At 37.8% G+C, this 27,157-nt stretch overlaps 2 protein-coding genes across 16 annotated transcripts in view; one reads left to right on the top strand and one right to left on the bottom strand.

The window, feature by feature from the left end:
• Window positions 1–27,157, top strand: part of LOC126380060 (coiled-coil domain-containing protein AGAP005037) — a 246,107-nt gene that overhangs the window by 184,679 nt on the left and 34,271 nt on the right. The window lies entirely within an intron of this gene.
• LOC126380077 (uncharacterized) lies at window positions 11,351–26,182 on the bottom strand. The gene is made up of 6 exons (XM_050029281.1): window positions 26,095–26,182; window positions 25,812–25,934; window positions 24,903–25,008; window positions 18,605–18,813; window positions 13,968–14,031; window positions 11,351–13,662 (listed from the first exon to the last, which is right to left on the bottom strand). The coding sequence occupies exons 2-6, from the start codon at window positions 25,914–25,916 to the stop codon at window positions 11,540–11,542; spliced, it is 2,607 nt and encodes an 868-aa protein (XP_049885238.1). The 5' UTR covers window positions 25,917–25,934; window positions 26,095–26,182; the 3' UTR covers window positions 11,351–11,539.

The raw sequence follows: 27,157 nt of genomic DNA on the forward strand, positions 1-27,157 counted from the left end.
TCCAACATTTGTTGGCTCGGTAACTAAAACCACCACGGAAAGCGGCTGTTCTGTGTCGTGGTATATGCATCGCTATTGAGCAAGACCTCGCAGATTCCCGCCAGGACAGATTTTTATAAAGATAAGGAGGCTCTTTAAACCTAACAATGTCATGCAGTTGACATGCGTAATATAGACTCAGACGGTGATGCATATTGATAAGATTCGACTTGTTAAGAAAAGGCGTGATATGAGTACGAGGAGGAATGGGGAAACAAAAACGTGCACAGGCATTTTGAACGCGCTGAATAATATTTTCAGTTTTTTTGTATAGACAAGGTCCATAAACAGTGAGACTGTAGTTGAGTTTTGACAGAACGAGTGTTTCACAAAGCATAATTCTCATGTCCGTACTAATAAAGGGTCTAATTTGGTACAGAACTTTTAGCCTGTAAAAGCAATTACGAGCCAACTCAACCACATGATTCTCAAATCTCAATTGTGAATCGAAAATTAAACCGAGATTGCGCGCCTCCGATACCTGGTACATTTTGTTTATTGAATATTCCGATATAATAACACTGTCGCGAATGCCAACTAACTTAATGCGATCATTAACCACAAAACGCCATTTTGTATTAATTATTTAGATTATTCAATAAAGAAAGCAACCGTCCCGTTCGCGTTCCCGCCAAAAAGTGCCAGTCCATAGACATAAATCGTTTGAAACTTGGGTAAATCTACAATAAGTCACGTCAAAAAAACTTCAAGTATAAGTTACTTTGGAAACGAAAGCCATAACGGCAAAAAATTGTGATAAAATTTTTACCCGCGTTAAAAAAAAATGTTGTGTAAGAATTGCCGCAAATTGCGTTCGGATCAATTGTGACTCTACCCAACCCACTAAAGACTGTAGGCGTGGCTGCGTAATGTTATAAAAATATCGACCAACAATTATTTTATTTTAATATACCTATGCTTCTGCCATTACATTGTATTTTAGAATAATTATGTTACTTGAGTAATGAGAAAATAGGTAATTATCACGTTAAAGCTGTACAGCGCCATCTTTAATTGTTTTTATTTGTTTATTTATTTTCGGAAAACCAACAGCTACTTTAAACAATGTAAAAATATATACGATACAGGGGAGCCAATTATAGGTTTCCACAAATAGACATAGTATAAATCGGTCTGATAGCATTAATTATACAATACTATACTAAATACAAGCAAGGTAAACAAGCATAAACACTAAACTTATTGAAAACTTATAGAAAAAACATAAAATAATAATTATACTATACTACACTACACACACACACTACAAATAAGGTAAACAAGCGTAAGCACTAATCTTATTAAAAACAAATGATATAAAAAAAAGAGAAATAATAAAATAATAATATGTAAAAAATAATAATAACTAACAATTCATTATCCCGTGCCGGAATAAGACATGCTAAATTAAAATAAACTATTTAAAAATAAGACAAAAGAAAAGAAAAATGTCTGCAGCAAACAAAACAACGAAGATACGATGACGTTTTTGGTGAACATAGCGTGGAAAGTCCCACTTTTTACCCTAGAATGAAAGTGTTCATTTCGAGGTTTTGTTGAAAAGCAAGTCACATTCAGTTACGAGGTTTTCACTATAAGTCGACCTCCAAATATACCTTTTTAGTGCCGGGAAAGTTCCCAAAGTGGGAAAATTCCCGAGAATGGCACATCACTAAACGTGATGTAGACATCCGGGAGAACAGAACGCGGAGGCGTTTGCAGTCATACTCGATTTTTCGCACCTATCCAGTTCATTCATACAAGCTAAACCGGAGATTGAATTTATTAGATTTCCTTTAGTCAATATTTATTTGACAAATAGAGAACAACTAGGCGAGAACTCTCTTTTTTAACCCCTGACGCAAAAACGACGGGGTGTTATAAGTTTGACGAGTCTGTGTAAATGTTTATGTATCTGTCTGTGGCATCGTAGCTCCCAAACGGATGATCCGATTTTATTGCGGATTTTTTCGTTTGAAAGGTATATCAGTCGAGAGTATTCTTAGCTATGTTTGGTGGAAATCGGTTCAGGTCTTCAAGGTCATCAAGTCGTTTGTTAAGTGTGATAGGAATGTTACAAGCTCAGTTTGCTTGTTTCTTTTTTTTTTAATTTAATTTTTGACGTGACTTATTGTAGATTTTCTGGCGTTAACTACTTGGCCGTGCAAATGGAAAGCGCTGAGGGCTCTCACCCGGTACAAAATAATGACAACAGGTCTGAGGAAGCCCAAGCGCGAACCTCGACTCTGGGCGTCGTCTGAGAGGTTTATATTTGACCCTAGTGGGGTCCAGCAGGGCTAATATGCGAGACGTGATAAAATTATGGATCAATCAAATAAATTTTCTTCGTTTTTTCAGAATCATTTATTCAACGTAATTATCATGGATAAACTTGTTGAAGGTCATGTAAAATTTTTGAATTTACGTCATTTCTCAAGGTGTTATGGCTGAGGAGAAGAATTGACAAGAAACTGCAACAGCAACACATCTTTTAAATAAATTAGGGTACATTCCAAGTTATTTAATAACTAGAGGAACACATTCAATACCAGACATTTTTATCATTTAGGTAATCATTAATCTTATAATAAGCTTTTTTACATAAAGTAAGCTTCACGTGAGCTTTAAATTTATTCTCTGGCAAATTTAAAATATTATCTGGTATTTTCTGATTGGCCGCCATTGTAGCTAGAGTAATCGGGTCTTCAGGATCGTGTATTATGTCCTTCGTCCTCGAAAAGTATCAATATTGCTAACTTGAAATACATTTCCACTATTTCTTTATCTTCTGCGCGGAAATCTATTGCGACTAGAATTTTTCCTCCATCTGGAATATAAAATGCATAGAGTAGTTCACAAATATAGTTTTCACCTTTTGATCTCAGTCAAAGTACATTTAGGAATACCTTGGTGGAAATTCAAATATTAATGTTTGAATTTCTCTTTGTATTATATTTTGTGAAAAGTACAGAGTATATACATATTAATTGTCAGTGAAACATATTTAGAAGAATTAACAATGCATTGATTTTACTACATTGTATAATATCATCATCAATTTAAGAGCCACGCTCTTGTCGGTGCAGCATTTTCCATGCAACTTTTATAGGGAAAAATAAGGCAGTGGTTTCCCTCTTGCCTTCCGCCCCGCAATACTCTGTCTGACGCAAGTGGGATGGCGCCCAGAGTTGTCTATTACAAAGCCATACTAGGACTCCTGTCCTCCGCCTCTGAATAGTACTGACAGATACTGCTGCCCTCTGCCAGGTTCCAGGTTACAGTCCCTGTGACTTGCCCCTTCCGTCCTGCATTGCCGTACCGATGGCACCCATCTTCGCCTCTGCAACCGTTAAGGTCTTCACCCATATCCCTGGGCAAAGGTTCTACGTTATACCCCGTAGGTCCAGACCTACGGGACCCAGGTCCCTATATATTTTTTTTTCTGTAGCCTAATTAATGTCCCACTGCTGGGCAAAGGCCTCCCCCTTCTCTTTCCAACCCTCCCTGTCTTGGGCATCAACCCTATAATAATAATGTATAATATCCATACCATTTAAATTAAAAATCTGGTCAAGTGCGTATCCGATTCGCGTACCGATTCCGTACACACCGCCGTAAATTATTAACGGCCTCCGTGGTCCAGTGGTTTAAGCGATGGCCTCACGAACCGGAGGTCCCAGGTTCAAATCCCGGTATGTCCCCATATCACAACAATTACTTTGTGATCCCTAGTTTGGTTAGGACATTACAGCCTGATCACTTGATTGTCCGAAAGTAACATGATCCGTGCATCGGAAGGCACGTTATAGCTGTTGGTACCAATTACTACTTACTAATGTACGTAAGTAGTCGTTACATGAGCAATGTCAGGGACCTTTGCCGGCTGACCCTTTGGTGGCTGTTTGTAACTCTGACACCAGGGTTGATGAGGTTGGTAATCCACCTTACAACCCACACGATGGAAGAAGAAGCCGTAAATTAACACAAAGATAATGAAATATAGCTTTGACGTTGCCGTTGAAAAACTGTTGTCTCCATACATCGACGTAAGGCACAATAATTGGTTAACCAACTGCAAATAAATTTATAATCCCAAAAACGTATCTTTACCGACAGACGCACCACAAAGATAATTTTTCCTACTGTGTTTGTATTGTTACTGTGGCGTTCTCTAATAATAAATACTTTCCTTCTTTCTTTCTTTCTTTAAAAGTGATCTTTTTAAGGCTCCGTTTTTCTTAAACGAATAAGACCCTTTGTTAGCCAATTTATTTAACACTTTCAAGGGCATAATGTCTAATGTCGTTCCGATTCCAATACTACATCAATCAATCAATCAATCAATAATACTTTATTGCACAAGAACGTATATAAAGGACATAAACATACGAATAAAACATAAGCACAATAGGCGGCCTTATTGCTAAACAGCAATTTCTGCCAGGCAACCTTAGGGTGAAAGAAGATTATTCATTGAAGCACGGGCTGGTGCAATAAACATATAATGATACCAACATAACAAAAAAAAATATACTTATCTAAACAAATATATATATATATATATATATATTATATTATATATATATATTTGTTTAGATAAGTATATATTATTTATTATACCTTTTTTCTTTTTTTTTTGTTATGTTGGTATCATTATATGTTTATTGCACCATATATGCATGTATATATATATATATATATATATATATATATATATATATATATATATATAACATATTATGAACCATCAATGACCCATAGTTATTCCTTCTTATTACATATTCGTTATGAAGACTCTAGGATTATCCACAATACAATAGAACCATCGTGCATTACAATTGCAATCGACTATTAAAATAGGATATCTCTATCAAACAGTTTCCGATAGCGCAATTACGGCCTAACTGCTCCACTTATATTTTTTTTAAAACGCGCATCGCTACCGAATACCTCTTAACCCTTTCACCGCCAAAGTCTGATATATCAGACATTTAAGTTTCGTGCTCTCACCGCCAAAGTCTGATATGTCAGACACGTAGCAACTAATATCATAATTACTTGTGTGATTGTTCACTGTATTTATAGACCACTGAGATTTTAATACATTTTAAAACATTTCAAGGAGTATATAAAAATAAAATAAAACACATAAAACTTAAAAATAACTATAGATATATTAAATCACATAATAACGGGTTCTTACCGCGTTTAAATGGGGATATGATAATATGATAATAACCGCGTAAACTTAAAACAATGTATAAACAATAGATATATTTCTAAAGGAGCTCGGTGGCGCAGCGGTTAATGCGCTCGGTCTGCGATTGTTGAAGTAAAAAGCAACTTTCGCAAAGGCCGGTCATTGGATGGGTGACCACAAAAAAAAAACGTTTTCATCTCGAGCTCCTCCGTGTTTCGGAAGGCACGTTAAGCCGTTGGTCCCGGCTGCATTAGCAGTCGTTAATAACCATCAATCCGCACTGGGCCCGCGTGATGGTTTAAGGCCCGATCTCCCTATCCATCCATAGGGAAGGCCCGTGCCCCAGCAGTGGGGACGTTAATGGGCTGATGATGATGATGATGATATTTCTAAAATGATTTATTTACTACAAATTAAAACATCGATATTCAATATTGCCAACACTAGTAAATCAACTTTGTTTAATGTCGTGGCGTGTGGTAAACGTTTTTAATCAAAACTCTTGGCGCTGAAAGGGTTAAAGTGTCAGCAATAACAAGGTTGTTTTTTTTTTTTTAACAAAAATGTAATTGATAACGCGCATGATGTTTATCATTCTTACATAAACAGCCTATATACGTCCCACTGATGGGCACAGGCCTCCTCTCAATCAACCGGAGGGGGTATGGAGCATACTCCACCACGCTGCTCCAATGCGGGTTGGTGGAGGTGTTTTTACGGCTAGTAGCCGGGACCAACGGCTTAACGTGCCCTCCGAAGCACGGAATCATCTTACTTTTTCGGACAATCAGGCGATTCAAGCCTGAAAAATCCTTACCAAACAAAGGACAGTCTCGCAAAGTGATTTCGACAATGTCCCCATCGGGAATCGAACCCGGACCTCCAGATCGTGAGCCTAACGCTCTAACCACTAGACCACGGAGGCTGTTATCATTCGTGTTCATCACTGTTCATCATTCGTAATAAAATATAGTAAACAATTTCTATTCATTCTCCTTCCCTCATTCCACCCTAGGCGGGATCGAGACTACATAATATTCCTCTTCCATTCATTTCTGTCAGTCGTCATTTCAATACTCACACCTTTCACAAATACTCTTCTTTACCCAATCCATCTACACTTTCTTGGGTCGTCGCCTACCCCTACTCCCATCCATATTCATACTCATAACTTTCCTCGTTATATGCTTTTCATCCGGGTGAGACTGGGTGAGAGCCTTCAGCGCTTCGTAGTTATTGCCATCTGCGGCAAATCTACAATAAGTCACGTAAAAAAAAGCTTTTCATCCCTTCTCATTACATACCCAAATCTTGCTAACCTGTTGCTCCTCAGTTTCTCACTAAGTGGCGCTACTTTCAGACTTCTAAAATATATAGGTAAGTCTTAATTTTTTTTGTATTAACTTACGTCCTTAACGGAAATAAATCACTTATCTTTTTTCTTTCTAAATTTATATAATAATATAAAATAATATACATCTAGATATGTCGAATTATATCATATAATGTTGTCAGGTAAACAGCCAATACTTTTACAGACTCTAAAGTTATTTAGGCATATGATGTCCCCGGGATGATAGGTAAGCTGGTGAACTTAAACCTGTGTTTAAAAAATCAATAGGTGCAACTATTTCATGAACGTTATCAGAGAGCCGTAGTAGCCTAGTTGATAGAACGCTTGCCTCTTACTTTGAGGTCGCAGCATCAAATCCAACACAGGCCTAAACCAATAATAAGTCGAATTTGTTTTTCAATTCATGTTTGGATCACAAATGATTATCAACTGCTCAGCAGTGAACAAACCCACAATTTCGAAGGTATGTGACCTAACTAGTATTGGGCTGGTTTTCCCTTCGCGGGTTGGATGGTTAGACAGGCAGTCGCTTCTGTAAAAAACTGGACCTGTCGAATCTTCAGGTTAGATAAGCGGACCCTGTGAAAAACGGGATAATGCTAGGAAGATGACGATTTCGAAACGAAATGAAATCTAAAGACACGTTTACCCAATCTATATAATTATTATTATACATATACCTAAAAAAAAATTAATTATACCAAATTAAGGAAGCTATACGACATTTCCTTTCTAATTATGCGCGTGCACACAATAAAGTAAATTAAATGTGTCGCACACATCCGCTAAACTAATCGCAATCTACATCTATAATTGATAACATTTACTTACAATGTAATGCATTATAATATAACTTTTATATCTACGTACACACAGCCTGTGCACGTATGTACGTCTGTTTGTACAAATTATATAGTAAAAACCACACAAGTGGTATCCAAAACCAAAGATCATAATAATAATGTTTATTTCTTTTTAAAGATAGCCTCTGTTGTCTAGCGGTTCGATCTGGAGGTCCGGGTTCGATTCCCGATGCGGAAATTATCGAAATCACTTTGTGAGACTGTATTATGTTTGCTAAGGACTTTTCAGGCTTGAATCACCTGATTGTCTGAAAATGAGCACGGTAAACCGTTGGTCCCGGCTATTAGCCGTAAAAGCGCCTCTACCAACCCGCAGAAGAAGTGTGGTGGAGTATGCTCCATACCGCCTCCAGTTGATTGAGGGAAGGCTTGTGCCCAGCAGTGGGATGTATCTATATTGATATTATAAAATGTTACATTTTAAGTAGATCTGTCTAAATATCCCGGTTCCGGCTTTAAACCACTGAATTCGACTTTATGAGTTTGAATTCGTGTTTGGATCATAAATAATTAATATCACGTGGTTTCCAAAAGTTGTGCCCGATTAATGGCAATAGGTTCGCCTCCTATTACTTAAGACTTAAACATAGCTGGAGAAAAGTGGGTGTAGGTATATGGGTCGTTCTTCTTTTTTATCGACAATGATCTGTCCTTCGCTCTGCTATGTCTCTGCTGTTTTAGAATTTAATTTAATCTTTCCATTGTCCAAAAATATAGTTATCTTATTATACTTAAAATACTAGCGAAATACTAATAGGTTCCTCGATTAGTGATTAACGTAGCTTGGTTGTTTTTCACAAAATTCTGTGACAGAGTGGTAAATCGAAATGCTGTCTCCGATGAAAAGGGGCACTCTGTCACAATATATTTTGCAATGCGCCTGCAAGGAACAGTATATTACCAAGATAAAGAGAAACACTAAATACTCCTCTACAGACACATCTCTATATGATGTTTTTTTTAATATTTATTGCCGTTATAATGAAAGATGTTAAATCCGATATAACGAGAAAATGACTTCTTATTGTCGATAAAAAAGAAGAATGACCCATATACGTATAGTATAGACCTCTGCCTACCCCTTCGGGGATATAGGCGTGATGTTATGCTATGTTTTCTAAGTATAGATACAGAGGAGTCCACGAACAGCCAGCAGAGCCTTTCCAAAGGTCAGAATCACGAGAGTACTCATTAGAAATAATATTCTCATTCAACAATTCGAGTAGGCGGTGAAACCGAACTATTTGCGAGCTAAACCGCGGATTTCAACTAACACCTGAGTAGCTTGTGGTGCGTGCGCGCAGATTACTAGGATGTTCAAACTGGAGGCGTATAATGGCGTCCTAAATAACTCGAGAGCCGCTAAATTACCGTCGTTACACGACCGAATTAAAATGCAGCGTCATTATTACCCGCTGTTTGCAGCCGATGTGCAACGTTATTCAGTCGGATTACGTATTGCTACAGAGGCCAATCAGACTGATGAGCTAAGTTGTCGACGGTCCCTTTTGCAAACGATTATACCTCGATTTTGCAAACTTAGCCCCTTTCTAAGCTCTGAAACATATAATAACCTCACGCCAAAGGTTCCTAACTGGTGGAGCAGTAATCAGAAGACTACTTCAGCCACTCTTCATGCGAAATCTTATGATGATGGATAATGATAAACCGTGAGCAGGTCACAATACATACGTGCAGGATGTTATTAACATCGTAACGAAAGGTTGATTCAGACCATGATTCTGAGTTGATATCAAGTGGAATTTTCCGTCGCAAAAGTATGGAACGGAAAATAATTAATGATGTATTTGTACGGGGTGTAAGTGACATCGTAACGAATACTGAGGGGGGTGATTCAGCCGATTATTCTGAGTGATATTAAGTGGAATTTTCCATTGAAAAAATATAGAATTGATAATATTTAAAAAACTAAAAAATATCATGAATATTGTGACGGAAAATTCCACTTGATATTCACTCAGAGTTATGGTCTGAATCATCCCCCTGAGTATTCGTTACGATGTCATTAACACGCTGTATATCACAATATATAGTGATTATCCATCATATAAAATAGCTTTTTCTGTCAATCTAAACTCTCACTGTAAGACTTTTTCTCGATGAACTTATATGTGTTATCCTTGTATGACATGCCTACAGCCTCCGTGGTCTAACAGCCTCCGTGGTCTAGTGGTAAGAGCGTTAGGCTCACGATCTGGAGGTCCGGGTTCGATTCCCGATGGGGACATTGTCGAAATCACTTTGTGAGACTGTCCTTTGTTTGGTAAGGACTTTTCAGGCTTGAATCACCTGATTGTCCGAAAAAGTAAGTTGATTCCGTGCTTCGGAGGGCACGTTAAGCCGTTGGTCCCGGCTATTAGCCGTAAAAACACCTCCACCAACCCGCAGTGGAGCAGCGTGGTGGAGTATGCTCCATACCCTCTCCGGTTGATTGAGAGGAGGCCTGTGCCCAGCAGTGACACCACCACCATTGTTGACTAGTCCATACACAAATTTACAATTTGCTTTAATGTTTGCTGTCTAATTATTTATACTCTCTTGTGTATGTTGTTTTTATTACGTGTTTTTATTGTTTTTTATCTGTTACTGTGGTGTCCCTTTATAATATTTTTTTCTTTCTAACTTCTCCACGGAATGATTTATCTATCCCAACGCTTTTAGGTCATCCCCGATAATAAATTCTTATTTCGGCCTTTCACCGATGTATTTTAGTCTCTTCTTCTATCGCGTGGGTTGTAAGGTGGATTACCTACCAACCTCATCAACCCTGGCGTCAGGGTTATTAATGAGCAGCCAAAGCCCCTGACGTGACTCAAGTAACGACTACGTATTGTTTGCTTTTTAGGTAAACTACTTTGAGGTGGCCGTTTTACCTTACAACCCACACGACAGAAGAAGAATGTCATAAATACATAATTATTTGACAACGAACAACGACAAGCGAACGGTCCTATAAATTACCACTTTTACATTATCTTAAAGGCCTGAGTGAAAGAGCGGTTCACATTATCGCGTTATGTAATATCTGTCACACTTCTACTTCGTAAAAACTTGTCCGACTTGTTCCCAATGACATAAAATCAACAATATCAATATATTTATTCATATAAAGCCTTGAACTAACTCGTCAAAAGTAAAAACTTTAGCTTGTCGTCCGCGACTGGGTCTGCGTGGATCCTGTTATCGCGGTAGCTACATTAAGTAACGTATATTTGTCAATGAGACAAGCTATTCAGGGGCCTTAGCCAAGTTTCAAACAAATATGACAATCGGCAGTGAAAAAAATGTATAAGATTGACATAAGGTCAGATGTCGATCGCATATATTTTTATAATTGTCACTGTTGGTTCGGTGGCCATAATAATTTGCAACTTGACAAAGACCCCTACAGCGGTTTATGCGTGAAAAAGTAAAAGGCAAATTGCAAATGATTTTCGCATTATATGGATTCAGTCGTTCAAATCGGTTATTAACATGTACGCGTGTATGTCAAAAATTGTTATACATACTTATAGTCTTATCAAAATATCATGACCCGTAATAAAATGTGGGAATATTTCAGCGGATAGCCAATTACTTATGATAATTATTGAACCGCTTGACTATTTTCTGTGGACTTTGTAATACAACCTGCACAGGAATTACATTAAATACGGATTAAATTTTACTGAACAGATATAGAGTATATAAGTATAATGAAAATATAATGAGGTACTTACCTACTCTATAATTTATACTAGCTGATGCCCGCAGCTTTGTCTGTGAAGACTTCTATTATCGAGATCTTTTAGTACTATGTGCCAATAGGCGTATTTATTAAAAGATAAAATACTTTGATGTTTTATTGACAAATAAAAAATCTAATCCCTAACACATAACCAACAGGAAGCAACATTTATTTTCCTTTGCAACTTCGACTTGTACAAATTCAAAGGCTTCCAGAATTACATAACTGTCAAACAGACAAAACATGAAGTCATTTTTATTAGAAAACGCTTCCGTTTCCCCACGGAACAAAATGTCATTTTCAAAATAACTTAAATCGTCAACCTGAAGCAACAATCACTTAAAAAAGCCACACAGATCTTTTGTTTTCTTCGGTACAGCTCCTCCAAACAGTCTTACGGGAGTCTTATTCCAATTTATTAATAGTAAATAATTATTCTCTAAAGCAGATTCCTCGAGTGAGCATTTCTGGTAATTTTGCATTACAAACTCTATGCCGATGTTTCTAACTTTGAGCGGCGACAGTATATGTGTCATGTCCACACTGCCATCTGGCTGCACGTACAGTATATTGTCGTACAATTCAACATTTTTACACACTCTGGGACGCAGTGAGGCTGGCACTTTATCTGTGTCGTTATCGATGTCAGATCTATATCTGTTGATGTCCGGGATCCTATCGTCTCCTCCCACAAAACTCTTTTTCTTCTGCTCCTCATTACTCCCAATTACGTGTCGTTCGTTTAAGGCATTCCCAATCTTAACTTGCTTATTGAAATTATTTTTACTATCTAACTTTTGAGGGAATTTTGGATTTACATTTCCTACTTTTGTTTTTAGTTGCTCGTGACCAGGCAAAAATCCGTGATTGTATTTTATTATAGATATTGCGTCTCTATTGTAATTCGATTGATTTGATACATCTATTGCAAGCTCTCTTCCTTTGATTATTGCTTCCTCTTGCCGCTCGCGTACAATTTTATTCGTTTCGGGTTTATATTTCAGTCTAATAGAGGGATGTTTCTTGTTGGCTTCAGCTATGTTTTGCTCAATATCACTACTCTTAGTATCAGAATCTGGTGCACGTCGTGGCGTATAGTCATTGTTATAAGACTTGATATTATGCCATTTATTACCATTCGAAAAACTTTTCGTGTACATATTATTTGATTTTACTACTTTGCTGGTATCTAAGTCCTCATTTTCTCCCGTGAAGTATTCCACCGATTTCAAGAAAGGCAGTACATTGAATAAACTGTTGCTTTTATGAAAATCAAACATATCGTTCTTATAATTAGAGTTAAATTTAGTTAGGCTGTCAACGTATTCGTCAGACCTATGGCTATCTAAATTTCTATATAATCTGGAATCTTTTGTTAGATGGTTAGATTCTCCTCGGTTTGTAATTTCAACATGTATAGGTTGAGTTTGCGCGTGTGATTTTAAAATTTCGCTTCTAAGTCCATCTTCTAATATCTTCACGTTAATTTGTGGTACACTTTGTGTAACACTACGTTTCTTCATGTTCAAGCGTTTTAATGAAGCTATTTGTATTTGGTTTTGTAGAATTCTTCCAGACAATTGGCTTTTTCTCTGTAAATTCGTTGGTGCGCGAACAATATTGGCTTTCAAATCTGATGCATAAGGAAAATTGTCAGATCCTTTGGGCAATGGTATTGTTGGAGGAACTTTTTTGTCTTTATTGTAAAACTTTATACTTTTAAGATAGTTCAGAACGCTGCCAGCAAATTTGGAGCTAGTCCATTGACCGTAGACTTTGTTATCTTTTTGTAAGGGCGGAGGAACTTCGACGTCGGAAATGTCATCAACCGTTTGTGGTATGAAAGCTTTAGGGGAGAATGTAACATCTTCAGTTATCTTGTAAATAGATTCAGTTACTGGAGGCTTCTCTATGCCCAATTGTTTTTCTAAATAATCCGTCTTTAGAGAATTTGGAGCTGGAGGTGTCTCGAATTCAGATATCATGAAACGATCATGTGTGCTGGAACCGAACTGTTCTGCTTGAAGTTTAGCAGGAGCTTTGAATTTTCCCGCTTGACCTGCGTCATTCACTAAATTCCAAAAGTTAACCTGAGGTTTTTCCTTTGCAGGTGGTAGTGGTTTTGCATTATCCATCACCAAGTCTAATATTTCTCTTTCATTGGATGAGTCAATAGGAAATGGTTTCTTTGTAGTTTTTGTTACATCAATGGTGTTTGGTGGTTGTCCTTTCCAACTTTTAGGCTTGTGTCCTGTCAAGTCTTCTGACACTTTAGGATCGGCTTCTTGTAAATCTTTCAATATGACGTACTTCATATTTTTGGAGCCGCGAATTTTATTTTTTCGGAATGCTTTTTGTTCATACTGTGGATGGTTTTTAAGTGTGTAGTTTCGTTCTATAGTAGAGAACAGTATCATGTTCGCTCCGAATATCTCTCCTTCCAGTCCTCGCGGCACACCTGGAACCATTTACGTCATATTATTTTACTTGCTGATAATTAAAAATAAGTTTAACTGAACCAAGAAAAGTAAATTTGCTATTAGACACTTCTCACTTCTTCTTTGTCTCAGGAAGACAAAGAAGAACTGAAGTAACGGAAATAAAGAGAATTAAAGATAGGCCTCGCTTGATAAAAATTGCTAATAATACAAATAGTACAGTCAGCAATCAACGGCAGATTCTTAGAAAATGCTTAAGGTATTAATTTCAGCTTTCGAAGGATAATAATAATGATGTATTTTTTGTCCACGATAAATATCTTACCATTATCAGCAGTGCCGTAGCCTACCACAACGCTACCACCGGCCGGTATTACGAAGCCATGCAACTGAAATAAAAGAAAAAGAAATCGCATTCAATCATAATGGTCAATTAATTGAATAGCCGGATCGTTTGTTCTTGCTAGCCAAAATATTGTTTTTGTTTCGTGGTCTTTTTTGTTATTATGTCTGTCGATTTGCGTCGGATGGCATTTAATAGATTAGAGCGCTAAAACATGAAATATTCTGGAACATGATAGTTTCTAAACGTGAATTGTAATTTAATTCAATTCTATAGGCGTTGTATTCAGTTCAAAACAAAACGAAAATTAAGTCAACGTTGCGGATTTATTCTACAAATAATAATTATGCAATTTTCCGCAAATAAGTTAGAAAATAGTCGGGATTCGGAATAATGCCAATGTAGCCGACATATACCTGAATGTTGTTTCTATTCGACCCTCACCATTCTTAAAAAGTGTCTTAGTCTGATGATTATAAATATCTGTCTCATTATCTCTAAAAGGTATTAATTAACACATGAACAGACCGCATTGCTCAACAGCGGATGTCAAGGTGAAGATTAGCCTCCGGGGATCATGAAGTCTGGATATGCACAAGGCCTCGTTTACACGGTCGTGTCTCTACACGATGCAAGTTACTCAAGCAAGCAAGTTATTTAGTTCACAATCCACGCAGATGTTTTAGCTTGTAGGTGACTAATAGGCTTTGTGTAGTCACACCCAAATAATTAAATACATAACTATATAGATAACAACAAAGCCTCACGCCTGTAGTCCTGAAGAGGTAGGTAGAGGTATATAGTGCCTCTCTAGCAAGTATATAGAAAACATAGTGGGAAAATCGTAGAAGACAAATCAAAGTCGTGACTAAACATAATGGGTACGTGCAATTTTGGGTATCTTCTGATTCCGGCTGCGTATAGATATTTTAACACTTAAGCACCCTCAGAATAGAATTAAAAGTAATACGTATAGAACAGCAACACTCCGCTCCCTACCAGCTGCTGATCTAGGTTTACCTCACCCCCTCGGTCTTACTTTAGTCTTCAACAGTATGGGCAACGTCACACACACAGATGCCCGTGTACGATAACGTCGATGTAAAACGAGGTGGTTTGTATGAAATGTCCAGGGTATGCCCTTAGGTTTCAAATTTTAATTTACATAGAGTGTAATCCAGCGTCCCGCTTTTGACCAGCCAAGGCAAATCTACAAAGAGTCAATTTAAATAGTCTTGGCACATGAGACAATTAATTATAACGCTTTACTTGCCCAAGTTACTCGCATCGTGTGTCGCCTATCGATCTAGTTTCGCAACAGCTGTCTATGTCAATTTATCACATTGTACTTAATCACTGAGTTTGGTCGTGAATGCGACGACCTCTCTCGGCTAAATAATATTATGTGCTCATTTTTCTTTATGTCTGCTCAGTTATTATAGGTTGTAAATCGACCTACGCTAACAATACTAGATGATTATAAATTTATGATCAAGTTTACAACTAGGTATTAGGTAGGAAGCACAGTTCGGTACGACAAACGATTGTATTTTATTACGAATCAACTTTTACAACCAATGTCTTTTTTTGTGTCACGAGTTCAAACCCCAGCTCAGCTTTAAACCACTGAATTCTTTATGAGGTTGAATTCATGTTTGGACTTGTTTGGATCATAGATAAATAGTGGTATCCTGCGGGCTTAGCACCGTAAGCGCGCGACTCTTTCTCGCCTCGACATACGTCACCCGTCACTCTCTCACAGTATTTTAGGTATGTTTGATAACCATTTGATCACAACCTCATTCATGTCAGTACCTAATTGTCGGTGTGGTAGAATAAGGAAATTACTAGTATTCAGGGAGGACTACCTTCTATACCTATGCTGTCGATATCATGAATTGCACTATTCGAATGGGTGCCTTTGTTTGCAATCCGTCAAAGGCGTCTGGCAGGCTCTGAACAGCAAACGCGTCACGAATTATATCGAGGATGCAATCTACGTGGACAGACGTCGAGCGACTATTGGTCAAAACCCTCAATTCAAATTCAATAATATTATCTTTATTCAGTTGGTACCATAGTTACACTTTGAATCGTCATTTTTACATCACCGCAAATACTACTGCAGATTCTCACAACCTGTATAGCCGGGAAAAAGAAGCTGCAAGAAAACCTCGGCTCAGGGCTCTAGACGATCTTACAATTTAGTAATTTGGGTGCCTAATATCAGTTCCCAGACAGTTAATCCCATGCATTCATAACTTTTACATAATCATCTTGCTTCAGATCCAGTAGCCTCTTATTCGATTCGAACAAAATGCGTTAAAAACCCTAAATATTGGCTTTTTAATTTTGAAACAAGCTTTATACTTAGGTATTCATTAGTTAGTTAAATAAATATAAATTTTTACATTGTACAATTAATTTAAGGCTTCATCATCATCAATTTAAGAGCCACGCTCTTGTCGGTGCAGCATTTTCCATGCTACTTTTTAGGAAAAAATAGAGCAGGGCTCTTGCCTTGCGCCCCGCAGTTCTCTAAGGCTTATTGCTGTTAATTGGTTCTCCAAGATACAGGTACTTGTCTAGTTTGAGGACCCCTTTTTTATTTTATAATTGTTTTCTCTCTCTTATGTTATTTCATTGCCCGTGTGAAATGTGTATAGGTATGCCTGCAAAGGCAAATTTTAGTGACACGTAATTTGCAACTAAAACTGCAACAATAATCTATAACTGTACCTAAAGTTATGCACAATAAAAATCTTTATCTTTACCTTTACCTGTTCAACTCTACATATAGTTTGTAGAGCACATAGTCATTAGTTTGTAAGCGATGTTCTGTATATTTATTTTTGTGCAATAAATGAAGTATAGTTATTATTTATTATTACTTAGTTAAATCTTCAGAAGCACTAGCTGCATTCCTTTTATCATGTTGTTACGTTCAATGTAGCCTTGCTTATATTTGCATCAAAGGAAAATACGTTAGCAAAGACTAGAAAGCGTACAGCATCATACAAGCAAAATATTCTTTTGACGTTTAGCGAATTAAATATTTTTGTGTTAAGGTACCTATATTTACCGGCTATGAGTTACATGCAAATTCTATGAAGTTTTAAACAAAGTGTAGCGTAAGAACAAACTACGCAAGAGCCATTTTTTTTTCTCTTTCACCCTATTTTTTCTCTCTCGCTTAAAACAAACATAATCTCCCTAGTATCCCGTTTTTCACAGAATCCGCTTACCTAACATGAAGATTTCACATGTCCGGTTTTTTACAGAAGCGACTGCCTGTCTGACTTTCCAACCCGCGAAGGGAAAACCAGCCCAATACAGGTTAGGTCACATACCTCCGAAAATGCATAGCTCGGGAATGTGGGTTTCCTCACGATGCTTTCCTAACTGCTTAAAACATACGATAGGTAATAAATGCTACGTAGTGTTGGACAGAAGAGAATCGATCGGCCTAATTTCGACTTATACATCACTAATAGGGTAGTTTCCAACAAGTCAAATCAGTTACTTTTTGCTAAACGTCAAAACATGAAATTACTATTAATTTGTGACCCAACAGAATTAAGTTCAAAATTCAGCTCGCGTCTAACGGTTTTTTTTTAATTTTATATTTATTGAGAAAACCAACAGCTTTATAAAAACATATTTAACAACAAGGGTTGCTTTTCAGCGAGATGTCTATTTTATTCGCCTGGGTTATTCATTCATTGCCATTTTAAAATTAACAGTTGTCAAACATCCGTCCTTTTCCTTTTCGGCGGATATGAAAATGACAGGTATAAGTGTCTTTCACCTCTTCCTGGTTGAGACCATGATATTTTTATAGTACTTCGCATCAAAACTAGCAGCAAGTTGTATTCTGATTACTTGTGCCTCTGCCTACCCTATTTGACCATAGACAAATATCTAAATAGACGAAGATCGTGGTCTGAATCATCCCCCTCGGTATTTGTTACGGTGTCACTAACAACCTTATAACATTGTTATACCTGTCATCATCATCAATTTAAGAGCCACGCTCTTGTCGGTGTAGCATTTTCCATTCCAGTCTATCAAAGGCCAGTTCCTTGACTTCCCTATAAGACACGACGTTAACCTTTTCTTTAATCTGTTCCATGTATGTTATACCTGTAATGTGCTGTAATATACAGGTGCGGCACGCTGAGAGGTGAGGATATGGTATCCCGACGTGCCGGCAGAGTAGGGGAATGATTGACGATGATAAAGTAGAAGCAACAGCAACAGGAATATATACAGTTTATTAAAAACACTTCACAAACTTAGTAACATAGTCACAAACATAATAGTTCACAATATACACATTTCACAAAAGAATCAAGACTTGGGAATTAGAGGGCACGGCCCTAAACAGTATAATATACTTGTTGTTTTTATGAAGGTCGGGGATGCAGTGAGTCAAAAGTGAGTAAAATGAAAGGAAATGCGAATGGAATGGAATGAGAATTTCGTAATTTAAAATGATGATGGTCCGAACAAAAGGCCAGTATGTGCAGAGTTTGTACTCTGCTACACAGGTATCATGCTATAATAACAATATTATACAGGTATCATATTTTTAAATAGGTATGTATATAGCGACTCACAGTTTGTGCTGCCTCACAGGACGCGAGACGCGAGTCCATGTAGAGTGCCCATGCTCCGTAGTCGGATTGGTAGGACAAACAAACATGTCGCCACACGTCTCTGCTCATCTCCACGGGGACGCTGGACGAGACCCGCTCGTTGAAAGACACCTTCATATGGCGACCACCTGCGTCCATCCACAGTCTCACTACGCGATTATTTCCATTCACTGCAAAGAAGAAAAAAAATATGAGAGACATTGCATTTTGTACAGCTTTAGAACCCTGTCGTACTATCATAATTCGACATTTAGACTTACGGTTTAATTTGTCTAAAAAGTTTATGTGACACGGTTTCAAAGTGTATACATATTAGTACTCGTGACCGTATCTACTAAACATAATATAATTATAAACTTATAATTAGACATACTCGTAATTTACGATTATGAACCCAGTTACTACTGGAGTATTAATAAATAAACTTCTCATTAAAAAGTGGAAACATCTCGCAATTTTATATTTCGTAAAGACAAAAAATATGAAATAGGTAAACGGGTACCTATTACGAATAAAAATTAATGCCATTTCAAACTAAATTATAAGGTTTTTATTATTAATGCTAACGTTCCAAATTCAAATTTTAAAATTTACTAAACTCATGTTTTGTTTCGAACACAAATTCGAAAATGTTTTACTTTTGGATGAGAAGTATAAATACTTCTATTTTCGTCTATTTTATCTACATAATATGTAATGTCATTTTAATGATTACTATGCAGTATAGACTAGTCAAAATAATTCTATGCGGAATCTACGACACTAACGCTGCGAGCATTATCACAAGCCGCTGATCAGTAAGTCCGTTACAATCTCATTCTTCTTCTATCGTGTGGGTTGTGAAGTGGATTACCAACCCCATTAACTATGGTGTCAGGGTTACTATTGAGCCGCCAAAGGCCCCTGACATGGCTCATGTAACGACTACTAAATTACATCAGTAAGTAGCAACCGGGACTAACTGCTTAACGTGCCTTCCGAAGCACGGATCATGTTTCTTTCGGAATCAGGTGATCAGCCTGTAATGTCCTATAACCAAACTGTACCGAGTGTTAGTGACATCGTAACGAATACTGAGAGGGATGATTGTGGTCATTATTTTGAGTTAATATCAAGTGGAATTTTCCATCGCAAACATGTAGAATTGAAAGTAATTTAAAAAAACTAAAACACAATCATTAATTTTGCGACGGAAAATTCCACGTGATATTAACTCAGAATCATGGTCTGAATCATCCCTCTCAGTATTCGTTACGATGTCACTAACACCCTGTATTATCACAAAGTGAACATCTCGGTAACGTTAGCCCGTTTTTCCCAGGGTCCGCTAACCTAACCTAAAGATTTGACAGGTTTTTATAGAAGTGGATGTCTGATCTTCTAATCTACAAATGATTGATGTCGGATGTAACGCTATTCATTTATAATTATAATTGCAACAATTTTAGTTGCTGAACTATTTTTAGGGTTCCGAACGTCAAAAGGAAAAATGGAACCCTTATAGGATCACTTTTTGTCCGTCTGACCGTCCGTCTGTATGTCTGTCAAGATCTTTTTCTCGAAAACGCATGGAGGTATCAAGTTGAAATTAACATGTAATACTGTTTGCTCTGCTTTGTATAACTATCAAGCTTCTATATATATATATATATATATATATATATATATATATATATATATATATATATATATATATATATATATTATATATTAAATATATATATATTTAATTTATTTACTTAATTAAACTTTGAGTATACAGTTTTGACACAGCATCGCTAAACCAGGAATGGTTTGTCTCGATGCTAGGTTTCCTGTCATCAATCAATTTATACAACGTTCAAAAACATTATATACATCAAGAACAATTAAAGTACAGAACATAATAAAATAAAAATAATGTTGTGGGTAGTAGGACATTGCAGCTCACCCGGTAGACACGGCAGCAAGTACATCGCTCTTACCTATGTGTGTACCGTGTGCCCCTCCCCGATACTCCAAACAATAATATAACAATAATATCAATGCAAACCAAAGATATGTCCACTTTTAGCCTGTTTTTAATATCTACATTGGTTTTACTCCGACTTCATTTAATGCACCAGTAAAAAAATGTACTCAATGATCCATGAAGCTGCTTATCAGGCGGCTATGAATTATTAATGCCACCTCATTCGCCGTAATCATATGTAAATGGAGTAAATATGTAGCTGATTGATTTCCAATTATAATACACTTCGGCAATGAGGACTGTTACGAATACGTATTCTATAAGACGTTTTTGACTTTACTTGTTGTAGATTTACTACTTAACACGTTGACAGTACAGTGATCCATATACGGGCCATGATAAACTAGTTACATACGTCCATGACCCATACAAGGGTCACTAAGAAACAACCAAGCACGCACCAAGGGCGGATGCTCCACTTGGATCTTTTTTTTAAATTAAAATGGGTTTGCTCTTGACTTCGTTCTTCCACAAGGAGAAGAAAAGATCGACGTTGGAACGAGCTTACCCAGAAAATGCCTATTCACCCGTGATTTAAAGGACCCCAGGATCCCGGGTAACTTAGCAAAGGTTGAACTTGACTTATAAGACAGTCGAAACATTTTGTATAGGAATCAACGTGTTAATCATCCGGTACAAAATTTAACACAAAAGGCCTGAGCGTGCTCAGTTGGACGCGAACCTCAGCTCAGAGTGTGGTCTGACAGACAGCCCACGATTTAGAGGCTGCTTGGAGGCAGAAGAAACTGCCCCTCACGTCATTCTAGAATGCGTGGAAATTGCAGCACAACGGGCACAAATCCTACAGCAAACAAGGTTGCTCCGTGAAGCCTGTAAAGGCCCCAGGAAGCTTCTAAGCTTGTGGAAGGAGCTAGATATAGCCAAGATTTCTTTTACACATAATGGGCCATCCGTATGTCTAAAGAGCCCACTGCCATACCACCACCAATGTGCTCTGAGAGGATTACTATTTCAAAGAATTAATCGACCCTAGTGCTGATAGCGATACACGCGATAATTAAATGAGGAAGTTAATAAGCTAATAAATAGGTAAAAGGTACAAATAAATACATAATAATGGAGCTGAATCAAACAGACACCCAATAATATTGTATTAAGCTATATAGGATGTTAGTGATATTAAAACGAAAAAAAATATATCGTTTATTTTATTGTACTAAAAACGATGGTAGGTGATTTTCTGGTCGCAAAAGTTTAATTAAGATTTTGAGTTTTTACTGTGCCGCAATGCATATCGAACGAAGCGAATAGCGGCTAGACCTACTGCCTACCTACGCGCTACGTTTCATATGGTACGATGTTAATAGGTAGGTATTTTAGTGGCTTTTTCGTTGTGTTTTATTTCGATGCTTAGTGGTCCATTTGTTGAAGTTGTTATTTTTTTTTAGCGTGACTTATGGTAGATTTGCCGCAGATGGCATTAACTACTTGGCCGGAAAAATGAGGAGCGCTGAAGGCTCTCACCCGGTACAACGTTTAAGACAACAAGCCTCAAACCTCGGCTCAGGGCGCCGCCTGAGAGGAAAAATATTTGAAAGTAGTGGGTCGATAGCCATAAGCGCTGATTGAGGGAAATCGTCGACCACGCCGGTGGGGTCGGTATCGGGACCAGTTATTAAAATGTAGCATATTATAAACACTACTCTAACATTACCTTAGCTAATGACAGCTTAGCTATTTTAGGGTGGTATTAATAAACTAATCTCAGCTTTGAGACTGCACTCAAGATCATGTCAATGTGACAGTTCTCATATAAAAACAGGGACTTGAGCATGATCTTGAGGGCAATCTCAGCTGAGATTCGTTTATTAATACCACCCTTAAAATGATTTTTGGTTTTATAGCACTCGCTTGTGCTTAAGAAACTTACAAAGAGAGAATTAAATCGAAAAATTTTTTTGAATGCGGGTAAGTGCTATAAAAAACAATAAAAACTTGTTTAACTCCAAACACTCCTGTCCCGCTCGTCACCTTGCTTGTTTATTTACTACAACAATTGTTTAAACAACAAAAGGGCCAAACAATGACATTCAATTGACAAATAATTATTGTTTCTAAAAGATTCAAATCTCGAATTTTTGTCGATGACTAAAATTCATTTCGTGATGCCTGAAATTGACAGCACTTTCAGGTCGCTTTAACGTAAAAAAACGTGCCAAGTGCATGTCTGAGTCGCGCACTGAGGGTTCCGCAGAAATTACCAAAGATAACCTAGGCTTGACATTGCTGTTTTATAACTTTTGTATCCATTACGTACATCACGAATAGTTTACCAGCTGGTAGTCGCAGAAACGTATTTTTTTGTGATGCAACAACTACGATTTTCGAATGTTTTCCTTTACTTTTGCTGATGTGATGCAACAACTACGATTTTCGAATGTTTTCCTTTACTTTTGCTATAAATCATTCCTTTTTGCCAAATTTCGTGATTTTAGTCTAGAAAATGTATGAAAATAAGTCTAAAAATGATTGATCGTGATCGCAAAAACGATCTTTGCATTGCGTAGATTTAGAAGCTTGATTTTTTTACAGCTTCAAGGGACTGCAGACATAAGTATTAAATGTAAAATTCAACTTGATATCTCCACGCGTTCCCGGGTAAAAGGGACTTGACAGACAGGCGGACAGACAACAAACTGATCTTATAAGGGTTCCGTTTTCCTGTTGAGGTTCAGAACCCTAAAAAGGCACGTTGTCACCCTGTTGAGGGTCAGCTTTGTATAAAACTGTGTCAACGGTGTTTGGAAAGGCCGTGGACGGCAGTAGCGATCTGTTTGATGTGTGTGTCCGGGGCCAGGATTGAGTTACACGTCACGTTGCATGTGTTAAAGGTGATACATAAACTCACGCATATTTCCCACCGGGGTAAGCAGAGACTATAGAATTCCATTTGCTTCGATCCTGACACACTTCTCTTGCTTCCTCCACATTCATCAATCGCTTCATACACGCACGCCGGTTCAGAGTAGATCGTATCGTGATCGATTTTAATTTAAGCCCGCTACAATATTGGACTCTCTTTTGCAAGAATCATGCTCGCCGCTAACAAGGATATCAAACGCTCTGAGGTCCACAAGGACACGCACTAACCTACTATTTGGTCAATGCCCACTTATCACTCCTGTGATTGATACATCAACTAGATAATATTAATTAAGCAACAATATTTGACACCTAAAGAATCTACTTAGCACGTTTAAAATCAGGTCCGGCTAGAAATCGCAGCGCGCGGGTACTTTTACTTTTCAGCTGTCAATTTCGAAACTAAAGCAAAATCCAAAAGTCACATTGAGCAATGGACCCGTGTTGGCAGGACAAGTTCAGATTATAGAGGGTCAAATTAATTAATATCGCAATCTTATTTGCTCAATATTTTACTTTTGTAAGTGGTTTTCCTGCGGTTTACTTTCTACTGTTCGATTTTATGGTTGCGGTGACAACATTCTTGTGCCTACATGAGATGTCTAGAAACGTGTGCGTTAAGCTACTGTGCCCCTTTGTTATGGTGTATTTTTTTTGTGTTTTTCCATGCTATCTTTTTATTCTGTGTGCTCATAGAGTTATTAGCTTCCAAACGTTTTTTCGATTCTGCTCCGCACCACCCAAATCCCCTGGTAGTTGCGGCTTCCGAGTACATTCCGCTTAGGGACGGTACTGAAAAGTATCGGCGTCCGAAGGACGTAATATACGATCCCGACGACGCGATTACTCTAGCCATAGAGGCAGCCAATCAGCTCGCGACACCAAACACTTCAGTTCCCCGATACCGACCCCGCCGGCGTGGTCGACGATTTCCCTCATTCACCGCTTATCGCTATCGACCCACTAGGGTCGATTAATTCTTTCAAATATTTTTCCTCTCAGACGACGCCCTGAGCCGAGGTTCGCGCCCAACTGGGCACCCTCAGGCCTGTTGTCTTAAACGTTGTACCGGGTGAGAGCCTTCAGCGCTCCCCATTTGTCCGGCCAAGTAGTTAATGCCATCTGCGGCAAATCTACAATAAGTCACGTCAAAAAAAAAATGTGCTCATAGAAGTCGCTGCCGACTAGAGCCGATCCGAGGTTCGCACCCAATAGAGCACCCTCAGGCCGGTTGTCCTAATTTTGAATCGGATGAGAGCCCTGAGCATTTGCCCGACCAAGTAGTTAATGCCATCTGACGGATACCTATAATAACTCACGTAAAAAAGGCTGACTAAAATATTCGTGTTGTCTAGGCAAGCTTACCGATGTAGGTGAAAATACTCTGGTCGGAGTCCAAGTCATAGAGCCGCAGCCACGTGCAGAATGTGAACTCTCTGATCGGCGGTGTCTCCACATCATACTGCACAAACTGGAATTACAAACAACCGCATTCTATCACAAACTTAAAATTTCTCAGCGCACATTAGAAAACCACTCTAAATTACATTTTCTCGACTCATTGTGTAATCTATAAAGACAAACAAAACTCTCATCGTAACGGATCGCAATCTCTCCGTAATCCCACGAAACAAGGAACCAACTTTGCTTTCAAAGATTTAAAGTCACAAAGTTGATTTTGGTGAATTAATTGTTCTTCTTAAGCCTTATGCAAAACTTTATGGAGTAACCACATCAAATAAAATGAATCTTCTTCTATCGTGTGGATTGTGAGGTGGATTACCAATCCCATCAACACTTGGGTTTTCGCAGAGGTAATACATCTAGTTATTCCAAACTTCAGGAATAATCTAGCGAATATCGATTTACTTATAAGTAGTAAGTATATTATTAAGGTAAGAGCCTTAGCCAAGTTGCAAATGATTTCGGAAAACGACAGTGTAATCGAATAAAACATTCTTCTTCAATCGTGTGGATTGTGAGATGGAGTACCAATCCCATCAACCCTGGTGTCAGAGTTACTATTGAGCCGCCAAAGGCCCCTGACATGGCTCATGTAACGACTACCTACTTACATCAGTAAGTAGTAACCGGGACCAACAGCTTAACGTGCCTTCCGAAGCATTTCGGACCATCAGGTGATCAGCCTGTAAAGTCCTAACCAAACTAGGGATCACAAAGTGATTTTTGTGATGTCCGGGATTTGAACCCTGACCCTCCGTATCGTGAGCCCGACGCTCAAACCATTGTTAATAAAAAAAAAAAACAAATTACCTGCGCAAAACCTTTCTGTGTGAGGACGATTTTATACACAGGTCTGTTGATAGCTATAACTGCGGACACTGCGCATATAGTGACCACAAGAACCGACCGTGACATCTTGATATTTCTTAGCACCTGCGAAACCACGAACACTGACAAAGAGTATATTTTCGCGAATACACGACTTTGCTTTTTACTCGTAATAATTTGTTGGATCAACAGAATCAAACCCACTGGATTTTACTTAAGTATCGCTTTCGGCGGCAACGACTTTCGACAAAAACCATGCACTTACATTTGAACGTATTGCGGTATTAATTGGATGCACTTCTAGAAATTCAAATGGATTATTTAAGAATGTGTTTCTATTAATAGCCAAGGTGCTTTCTCTTGTCGTTCGTGGTGACAACTGATGCTTCTTTCCCGGTGTCTCAATCGTTGTTATTGCTTTTCAATTGTTTGTAAACCGCAAAGCTATTTCTTGCTATACATTGTTGAGTTGTGACCGCAGTAATAATTTATACTTCCTGATAATAACATGAATATCTATATTATTACCACGCAGTGACGACACACATAGACAATGTCACCAGCTCGGTCAAGCGGATATTATTCAAGTATGTTTTAGTTTTTGCGACCCATTACCCAACAGTCGAAACGAAGTGTACCTGCTGTATTATTATTCAACTATTAATAATAATTATTGTATTATAATTCGTGCTGATTGATTTCGAGCATTTATTATATAGGCGTATAATAATAATTGCTTTTGATATCCAAACCCCATTGTTCAACCATTGTCTCTGGAAATCCGACTCGCATGAGATAAATTTTCACGCATGACTTACGTCTTAATTTCCAGAGTTCGAATTTCAGGTTGAATTTTAAACCTCTGTTCGGAATTCGAACTTATTTTCAATTAAAAGTTTCTATAATAAATAGTTGGCATCGTATAATGCTAAAGGAAACCCACATGTCCGAGAAATGCATTTTCGGAGGTATGTGACCTAACCTGTATTGGGCTAGTATTCCCTTCACAGGGTGAAAGGCCAGATAGGCAGTCGTTTCTGTAAATAACCGGACCTGTCAAATCTTCAGATTAGGTAAGCGGACAATGTGAGAAACGGGATAAAGCTAGGTAGATTATGATGACATAATGATAAAGGAAAACATCGTGAAGAAATCTATATACTTGAGAAATGTTCTTTAGGAGGTATGTGACTTGATCTGATATTGGGCTGGATAAGTTTCCTGGTTCCTGGCCAGATTTGCAGTCAAATCTTCAGGTTAGATATCCGAACCCTGAGGAAACAGACTAATGTAGGGAGGTGATGATGGCTTCAGATTAAAAATAGAAA

The sequence above is a fragment of the Pectinophora gossypiella genome, chromosome Z (genome assembly GCF_024362695.1).
Source record: "Pectinophora gossypiella chromosome Z, ilPecGoss1.1, whole genome shotgun sequence".
In the NCBI taxonomy this organism is placed as follows: Eukaryota; Metazoa; Arthropoda; class Insecta; order Lepidoptera; family Gelechiidae; genus Pectinophora; species Pectinophora gossypiella.